A 10,320-nucleotide genomic window follows, 5' to 3' on the forward strand; every position below is an offset into this window, starting at 1 on the left:
CGCAAACCGATTACAAATACAACAAAATCATGTAATGAGAGCTATTTTTAAATTAAAGTACAGTGGTACCTCAGGATACGAAATTAATCCGTTCCGAAACTGAGATCGTATCATTCAAATGTCGTAAGGTGAATCATTTCCCCCCATACGATTATATGTAAAACCAAATAATTCGTTCCAACACGAAAAACACATTCAAATTAAAGATAAGTAGTACATTAAAAAAATAACTATAGTAAGGAAAACACTGAAAAATGCGTTTTGTAGTTGTAAATGTATAAATAACCATAATAGAATAATAATTGATTTTAAAAAAAAATGTAGTTTTATTTGCACTTTACCTTTGAGGATAGACGACGGTGGAGGTGTAAACTGGTGGCGGAGGAGAGGGAGAAGGGAAATGATACTAAAACTTAACTTACATAACATAATGTAACAATAACTTAAAAATAACTTAGAAAAGATTAAAAAAATTAGTGTTGTTTTATATATAGTTTTTAAAATTTTTTATTCACTGCTTTTTGCTGTCTTTCCTTCACTTCCACCAGCACTTTCACTGGATAGAGGTCGCTTTGTAAAATATCTATCCAAAGAGGTTTGGCTTTGCCTACTTTTTAAAATATTTCTAAAATTACTTAGGCAAATGCTATTACTCTGAGCAGCAATACAGCTAGCGTAAACCTTTTTGGGATGTTTCTTTTCAATAAAACCAGTCACTTTCTGATAATACCTCAAGATTTCCTTTATCGAGCGAGATCCTTCTACGACGAAGCAAACACCCGGACTGAGACCAATGAACAGAAGTGAATAAAAAATGGTGCTGCGAACTAATGTAACGTCGTATGATGAGTTTTTGTTCCTATCGTGGAGCCAAAATATATTCGAATTTCATGTCGTATCCTGAAAGTCTTTTTAAAAAGCATGTTTGCCTAAATTGTGGCCCACCGTAATGTTACGCGTAATCAAAGTGGTCCGCAAAACAATTTGGGTTGGCCAGGCTTGCTGTAATACATTGCCATTATATTCTTTCTGTTTAACTTGGTTGGAGAATGGAGCAATGACGACCAATATTTTAAGTAAATATAATTTATAAAAAATTTTTTTATTTTCTGTTTCTCATGGGCTCAAGCCCAGAGAGCCAGTCCCATTTCTATGCACTTGGTTATATGAATCTGTTATTTTGCATTCTCTAAAAATATTTGCAAACATAATAATTTTGCAACGGCTTCATAAATACACTGTACAAGATTTATTTGCAGTACAAAATTTTTATTATAAATTTGGGTTGGTTCAAATTCTTATCTATTAATACAGTAAATTAAAGATTAGTGATTAAAGTATGAGAGAGGATTAATAATTATTATTTATAGTAAAATTACAAGTTAAACTAACAATTTAATGAAATAAGTTAATATTACACATTAGTATCACTATTCTTTTGTATTCGTACAACAGTTCTTCCCACAGCGGTTTCCTCTGTTAAATGTTTAAATGCCTCGTAAGCATTGTCAATATCATATACTTGTTCAACAACAGCTTCCAACTAGAAATACATAAATAATATGACATTCAATTAGTTTTTTAAAAAAATTATGTTTAAAATAAATACAAACGATTGATTCGTTTTACCTCTTCATTTTCTATCATATTTGCTAGCATATTTAATGTCGTTATATCAAGTGTCATGTAATTCCAAGATATCTTACCGAAAAGCTGTAAATGCATTTTTTCACATATTAATTTTATATTTTGATCTATTTTTAATTACTATAACTAAATATTTATAAACAGTTTTTAAAGATGTTTTGGTACAATTTATTATTACATTATTATAGGTTTATAACAATAGTAGTGGTTACTGGTCGACGGCTGAACAACGAAGGTGGCAGCCTACCGCTCATAAGGATACGAAATCGAATTCGAATGGTCTGTCAGGTCCGGATATATTAAAGATTAATTGTGTTTAGATTTTCTGGTTTATATTATTCTAAAACAGAATAAAAACACAAGCTAAATGTCCCTTTTCTTTACCTAGCTCTTTCTACTCTATGAGCACCAAGAAAACATTTTATCTATGCTCATCATGGGTTTAACCAGGCTCATAATCGGGGCAGCCGGATGGTAAGATACGGCATACCATCCATAAAAAAAATACCCGAGAGTCCTGACCCAGATTTTCCAGAACGACAATCTGACACATTTACCATCTCAGCTGTAATGCTGAGATGACGGCCACCATCGTCGACGTGGCCATTCCATTTGAAAATGGCCACGACGTCTTTAACATAGCAAGACAAACCAAAATCGGCAGGTACCAACACCTCGCTCACCCCTTCAGACATCAAGGTTACGACATTGTGTGTGATGCATTCATCATCGGCTCCCTGGGTGCATACGACCCGGGCAACACGTCCATCTTCCAACGCCTTGGCATCGGAAGAAAGTACGCAAGCACCATGGCTAAACTGATGGTGAGTGACTCCATTCGCTGAAGCCGCGAAATATACCTTAATCACCTGAGCTAGGCCGATCCACCTTAACCTATAACCGCATCCCTCCATATAGGCAAGATCAACGGACCCATAGGAGCAGAGCACGTACCCAAGACTCTGTACAAACGCCTACTTAGAGCTGGCTATCTGCCCTTGTCCCGCGCTTTTATCTCTTATTCCACTGGCAGGCTATGTGCCCATGTCGCGGGATTCATTTGTACAGTACAGTCGACCCTCCCCCCTATAACGTACGTTCCTATAACGGAAATTCCTATAACGTAGCGAAAAAATTGTAGCAACTTTCGTATAACGTACCTCCTATAACATCGTTTCGCGAGAAGATTGATAGAGTCTGGACCAATAGTGGATGAGCAGCCGAACTACTTTCCTCCGACCCTGCGCCACGCTACGGAGCGGCTAAATTGAGTTTGCTATCGTCTGTTTAGTATTATATATAAATTATATATAAATTAGGTACTGTACATATAATTATATATTAATTATATATAAATTAGGTACTGTATATATAATTATATATTAACTTAATTTATTGTAACTTTATTATAATTATATATATGCTTTCTGCCGCCTGGCAACACGCTACGGAGATTTTAGGCTAGTAAGTTGAGTTTATTATCGTCTGTACAGTATGTAAATTAGGTACCGTAAGTCTAATACAGCACTAATTTTATACATTTCTTGTGAAAGAAACACTTCTTATTCAACGGCCATAAAAATTATTTATATTAATGATGTCTCCAAAGGTCAAGTTATTTTTCTGCCAAAAATTCGTTATCAGAAATTGCGGCCGTCGTTTCGTGTGCTGTTCCGCGATGAAAACCAGCTTTAAGCAACGGCGTAGTCGAACGGTACACACTCGGTAAGTAATCCTATAATTTTTTGTTTATAGCATAGTTTATACGGATTACTCCCAAAAAATTATACGTATTTTGGAAATGTTGAGTGGAATTAATCTAGAATCGGTTAATTTTATAGAAGAAAACCTTTCGAACAGCCTTAGTCCGTAAAGTTCCCACCTATCGGGCTGCGATTGGCTCATGTATTTAATCATTCCTACAACGTAATTTTCGGTTAGCGTGGAACGTATCTAAGCGTTATAGGGGGTCTACTGTACATATGCTTCTCTATATTTGTAATGTTTATACCTCATCTCCCTTTGTTTGATTGTATCAGCATACGCATTTTATTTTCTCTTATATCTCACTTTCTGTATATTTTTTAGAATTTTAGTAAAAAACTTTGATGTTTTAACTAATAGGCCTATCAGTTTAATTAAAATCAGAAATTCGAAATTAAATTTTCCTGTTTTTAAAATTACATGCATTGGAATTCGATAATTGCCTTTAAACTGGTTTATTTTAAAGTGAGATAAATATATTGCCTTTAAGTATTGATTGACTGAAAGCCGGATGGCCGAGGCAGTTAAGGCGTCAGACTACCTCTCGGGGACACCCGGAATCCAATCCGGCCGCCCCATTGCGGGCCTGGACAAATCTACGATGGATATGCCTTCTAGACTATTAATATCGGCAGATGTGATGATTCAATCTTTACGTCATCTAAATTCATATTTATTAATTAATTTCAATGTTTGAAATAAAAAACACTAAATAATGATCGTATCAGAATTATTAAAAAAAATTCATATGATCTAGCAATATCTGTTGAACGAACTGATATAAACAATAAGGCAGAATAGAGAATTTATAAAATAATAATTTCATGTTTAAAATAAATAAATCTTACCTCTAGAATCATAAATTTCAACTTCATCCACGCTGAAGTGACAATTCCCATTAAAATTCCGCACGAATCGAATATAAAAGGTGAATTTACAATCGATACTACTCGACCATTGGAAGAGCAGATGTCGAGACACGATTCGTGGAGAAAAGTTCCAACTGGATTTAATATAATATCGTATCTATAAAAAAGAAACAGTTATTTTTATCTATCAAATATAAATAAGATACTGTAGATGTTTCTTTTATTGCTGTATCGTCGATTTCTTTCAGAGAAGATTGGACTAATTCGGAACTAATCAGAGAAGTCCTATAGAAGAACAAATTAGGGAAACCTCTTGTAAAATTTGCGAAAGTTCTGATTTTTCGCATCTTTCAACGTTCATAACTTATTTTAAATACATAATTAGTGAAAATACAGTATAAATTAAAAAATTTAATTTACTCGCTCATTCAGAATTTTTAGAGCTTTCTAGTAATATAACAAAAGAAAATAATTCAATTTTTTCCAAATTTAAATTTTTTCTTTTATTATATTCAAAAATTCAGATTTTACTATTCAAAAATCATGGTCAAACTTCTGTTTGAGGATAGGATCCGGTCTATGAGAAGCATCTATGAAGTTCTCCCATAATCTTGACAGCATCATTTAAAATTTCAATGAAGGCATGCATGGTTTCTTTTTTTCTCATTTTTAATTCTCCGCCGTGTGGGCGGAGAATTAAAGGGACCTTTTCTTCATACTCATCGTGGGCCCGGTGGTAAGGGACCGACAACCTAAAGAAATTTCAGGGCGTCAGCTATCCTGCCATCAGAACGTTTGTGGTAACGTGATTTATCACTAATTTGTGAGTTAAAATACAAAAAAATTGCCAGAATGAACTTCTTAAGCCAAAGCTGGAAGGTTCGTTTTGCTACCACGTTACCCCCAAATACATCACAAGTATTTTTCGAACAAGTTATTGCATTTACAATTCTTTTAAACTCATAAAGCATAAGCTATCGAAAACATTACCAGATGCCATATTGTTGAATTTAACCGAATGGTATATACGCACTCTCCCGATAGTGAGCAATGATCAGTATATAAATTTATAAGAAATAATAATATCTAATCATTAACTTTAATCATAACTTCGAAATAAAATTGCTTACCCATCAAGTTAATAATATGAAAATTAAAACTCGAGTAATGCGCGTAAATGAGAATTTGCCTGAACCAAAAATTCTACAGAATATTACTTCCGGACGTTAAGTTTTTGTTAGCTTTGATTTTTTTCTTTTTTACATTTATCCTAGCAATAAAAGCAATGATGCACGCAAGATCGAAGAATTCGCTAAATTCCATTTAGAATGGCCTAGCCGTTCATAGGACGAAGATGGCGAATGGCTTCGCCTTTAAGATTTAGACTTATCATTGTCCTAAGCTAAAACATACAAAAGGATTTCACCAAAAATACTGGACAATAGGTATAAACTGTCTTTTAGAATAGAACGAGACCTATGGCACTTAAGAAGAAATTTTCTGGAACGTAATGTATCATACGATTTCGGTTTATCATCTGTCTTTTTCAATCATCCTTTCGGTTTCTCACTTGATCATCCTTTTTTTCAATCAACTTCTTTACATTTATTATAATTAAAGCATATTCGTTTACTATCTTAAAATATCGTTATTGGAAGTCTTCAGCACGCATAAATATTTTTAAAGGTAAGTATGCTTATTATACGGCACGCTATCTCAAAAAAGTTCGTCATCACTGCTATAGCTATTTGGTTTACAGGTAAATCCGACTCTGCAGTTAAAATGCAGCAGCTCACAGTTCTGGGGTCGCGGAATCGAGTTAGGGCGGACAAATTTAGAAATTTTTCACGAGCAGGCTCTCTCCGATATGTTCGTCCCATCCTTCGCCATCCGGTCGATCCATTGTGGGTCTGGCCGAACCCTTGTTGGACAGGGGCGTGCCGTGACATTTGATGATAGGGAAGCTGTGTTTCTATAAGAAGCCGACTTCCAGGAGCAATCAGTTAATTTTTTCTTTAACTGTATTTTAATAGATTATTTATCTGACGTACTTAATAAATAACTAAGTTCAATATAATTACCTCTGTTATTAGTTTCAATAGGTTTCCTTTGCCCTCTAAATGCCAATTCTTGCTTCGATGAAAACATATAACATCTATTTATTTAGATATAATATATCTATAAACCGTAACTATCTCGTTATAATTTTCAATATTTATTTTATATTATTTACTAATGTTAAATTCTATTCCGCTTTGATTTCCAAATTGCTTCAAATACGAAAGAATCGACGATTTTTCATGTCTTTTGCCAGCTAAATTGTCAAAGCCATTCTTATTCCACACACTAATTTCATTTGAAAACAGTAGGCAATCCAAAAAAACAATTTTTGCATTTTTATGCATTTACAGAGCCATTTTATCGTGAAAATGTCGAACAAATTTTTTTATTGAAGCGTTTATATTTAACTTAGGCATTGACCTTTCTCTTTTAATAATGTTTTCTTTTCCATTATATGATCTCGTGCCAAAACTTTTTTAAAATAAATTTTCAATATCGCAATTACATTCCGAATCGCTAGCCACGATATAAGGGCTAAAATTAAAAATAAAATTATAAAAACTTACTGGTGAAATAAAATGTGTGGTGGATATACATACCTGGTACATAACATTCTTCAATTGTACGAATATACTTTTAAAGAAAATTATAATTAAATATAGCTTTGTAATGAAACGCACGTAAAAGTAACATAAAATATTCTTTACTCTTTACATCTTAACCACTTAGTCAAATAGCTCCCTACGAGTGGAATCAGAGACGGTCCAGCTAGGTGTGCGGTGTGTACATGCACGCGGGCTGCCAAATCCCGAGGGTGCCGATACCGGTCAATGTTAAATGTCAAAAGACGCGACAGGGTTGTTGTAAATTTTAACCGTTTCTCACCACCATAGCTGTAAAAGTCTAAATATGTTAAACTTAATAGATTGTCCGTCGTTTGTTTTCTAATTTGTTTTAGGACCAGGTGTTGTCCACGGAAATTTCCAAAATTTACAACTTTTCGGTCACTCTCGTCGAACTGGAAAAATTTCTGTGTTTATTACATCTAATACAGTATTTCGAAGAAATCAGTCTCCACTGTACTCGGCTATAGATTGGTTTGGTTGTAAATTTAAAACATTCCTTCGGTTGTAAATTTTAAACGTTTAAACTTAAGCTTTTGTTTAAGTAAAATTTTGGCTCTTCCATCAGAGTTTTGTTTATGTCCCCAATTCCCTAATCGCTTAATTATTTAACTACTTATTAAGTAGAAATAAGTCGAAACCAGTTACTTTGTACTCGAATATTTGTAGTCTCGGGAAAAAGTGGAAATACAAATTTTTATGACAAATGGATACATAAATCGTAAATTTAAGAAAAATAAATTATAAAGCTTTTTCTGTACCTTGTGCATCTCTCTCATTCATTAAATTTAGTTGTAAATGATGCTACCAAAGTAACGGTTAATTTTTTAACATTATACAAGAATTATACACGTTTTTTTCTACATCCCCTTAAAGATGGGATATACGAAATCGTAATATCACTGGTTTAACATTGAAATCCGTGAGTAATATAAAATCGGAGAGCGGAATAAATATATCAAATACTTTAATGGATTTTTTAAACTCCTATCAACTACACAGAACTATCGTAAAAACGTACCAGTAAATTCTTATTGGTTGGGTTAAGTTATAAATATACTCGTTATTCACGTAATCGGCCAAATATCTAGCGGGCGGGCGGCTAATAGCCCGGAACCGGTCCTGGATAGAATTGAAAGCATTGGAATGTGTAGCATCAACTCAAGGTCGTAGGCTTTCACCGGCTAAGCGGGGTGAGGTTGGTGCTCTGTAAAGCGCGTGCGTGAATCTGGCTTTTTGGAATCTGACAATACAGAGATTCCACTCCGCCACTAATATTCGAATATACAATAGCAATCTTATTTTTTTCACCTGTAGTATAGAAATTTGTAATAAGATATTTAATGCGGTTATAATAAAATATTGTGCGATTACTTTCATATAATTAAAATTAATATGTATTTATTTTTTAGAGAATACGAGGGAATCGGCGCTTCCAACGCTTCTATTGACGGCACGCCACTGAAACACACGACTCAAAATTATAATCGCAACATTACGAAAAATGCACGTACAGTACCCACGTGCAAATTACAGGACTGTCGAAATGACAAAAATANAATTAATATGTATTTATTTTTTAGAAAATACAAGGGAAGCGGCACTTCCACCGCTTCTAATGACGGCATGCCACTGTTGTTGGATGTGATTAAAAAACGAAGAGTTAAAAACAAACAAATAAAAATAATGTGAGGTAAATTTTGACTTAGAAATGAAACAATACTATACTGTATACAAATGCTATAATGTAATTTTGCTCATATTTACTTGTGTGATTCATTAATTAAAATATTTAATTAATCTTATTTTTAAAACTTTTTCTCCCTGCGGGCACTAAGACCTTTTTAGCAATTTAATAAAGTAAAAATTACATTACAGATATTAAACATATCCTCATTGCTCGCCGTGTCCAATCACCAGGAACAACTATTCTTCACTGCAGAGATGACCTTTCTTTGTAGGCTACTACTCTGCACAAATATGTAAAACAGTCTAAAATGTCCACAGGTGATAATCCCAACAAATTAAGACTGTTAGACTGTTTTACATGTTTGTACAGCGTAGTAGCCTACAAAGAAAGGTAATCTCTGCAGTGAAGAATAGTTGTTCCTGGTGATTGGACATTGCGAGCAATGAGGATATGTTTAATATCTATAATGTAATTTTTACTTTATTAAATTGTAATTTCCGCCAGCCCTTTCTTTTACAAAGAAACCTTTTTAGCAAGTTCATTATGGGTTCGGCCAGACCCACAATGGGGCGTCCGGGTGGTCGGCCCTCCGGCCATTAAAGTTTTTACCTAAAAAATTATAATTCCTCATTATTATTTAACTAGCGTACATAATTAAAGACTGCTTACTTTATTCTTTTCTGAAGCTCGGTTTTAAAGTCAGTAACCGAATAAACAATTACGTCGTCTGCACCGTACAATCTGACTAAAGGCAAACCAAAAGTCGGAACTGTTGTTGTCACGTGACCTCCCCATAACTTGATTAGTTGAATTGCTAAAATCCCATAGGCTGTGTGGCCAGCATGAACCAAAATTCTGCAAAAATGAAGACGTTATAAAATCTTTAAATTTTATTTTAAGATGAAATTTTACCTTTTATTTCTTGTCGATCCTGGATCTAATTTTGCTTGATTGAGCAAAACATCTAAGGTTAATATTCCAACATAAGGCAAACTTGCTGCCTGTTCGAAAGTCAAATTTTTTGGCTTCTTATTTACTTGACTTTCCTTCACTACAACGTACTCGGCCATTAATCCACTTTGCCAATAATTAGAAAAGAACCAAACCTAAAACCTCAATTTAAAAATAATTATAAAATTAAATTATTTTGAAAAATATTAATAGGATGCGTAAGCTTTACGCATCCTATTAATATTTTAAGAACCTTGTCTTATTCGAATATTTTACTGATTAATTAATTACGTCTGCATTGATATTTTTAAAAATCAAATAAAAATTTAGTATATCTATAAAACTAAACGAGCATTTAACAAGTAATAAATATAAAATTAAGTATATTAAAATAAAAGCAGACATGAAAACCTATTGGTGCTCACCAGCGGCCGAGTGGATAAAACCACTAAATACTGGTAGCTGGTTGTGGTTTCCAGGTTTTGTTCATATTTATAGCACCTAAAAGGTCCAATTTCAGAATTTTGTAGAAAATCCTTTCGGAAAGCATTCCCCTCGGCCAGAGGCGGACTAAGGCTAAAGCGGGCCCTAGGCAACATTGTAATTCCGGGCCTATTTTTAAAATTAAAAAATTAAAAACCTAATTTTTGGGGCCCCAAAAATTACGGGCCCTAGGCACGTGCCTAGGTTGCCTAGGCCTTAGTCCGCCCCTGAT

General features: G+C 33.8%; 1 protein-coding gene across 1 annotated transcript in view; it reads right to left on the minus strand.

Moving 5' to 3' along the window:
* Positions 1 to 1,152: 1,152 nt before the first annotated feature.
* LOC111632151 (reticulon-4-interacting protein 1 homolog, mitochondrial-like) overlaps positions 1,153 to 10,320 on the minus strand; it is a 20,383-nt gene continuing 11,215 nt past the window's right edge. Inside the window, exons 6-10 of the mRNA XM_023376524.1 lie at positions 9,567 to 9,760; positions 9,324 to 9,509; positions 4,260 to 4,437; positions 1,630 to 1,713; positions 1,153 to 1,543 (exon numbers count right to left, since the gene is read on the minus strand). Of these exons, the coding sequence (XP_023232292.1) occupies positions 1,415 to 1,543; positions 1,630 to 1,713; positions 4,260 to 4,437; positions 9,324 to 9,509; positions 9,567 to 9,760 (771 nt within the window). The 3' untranslated portion in view covers positions 1,153 to 1,414. The remainder of the gene's footprint in view (positions 1,544 to 1,629; positions 1,714 to 4,259; positions 4,438 to 9,323; positions 9,510 to 9,566; positions 9,761 to 10,320) is intronic.

Source organism: Centruroides sculpturatus, unplaced genomic scaffold, assembly GCF_000671375.1.
Source record: "Centruroides sculpturatus isolate CEXI.00-Female unplaced genomic scaffold, Cexi_2.0 scaffold616, whole genome shotgun sequence".
Taxonomy (NCBI): Eukaryota; Metazoa; Arthropoda; class Arachnida; order Scorpiones; family Buthidae; genus Centruroides; species Centruroides sculpturatus.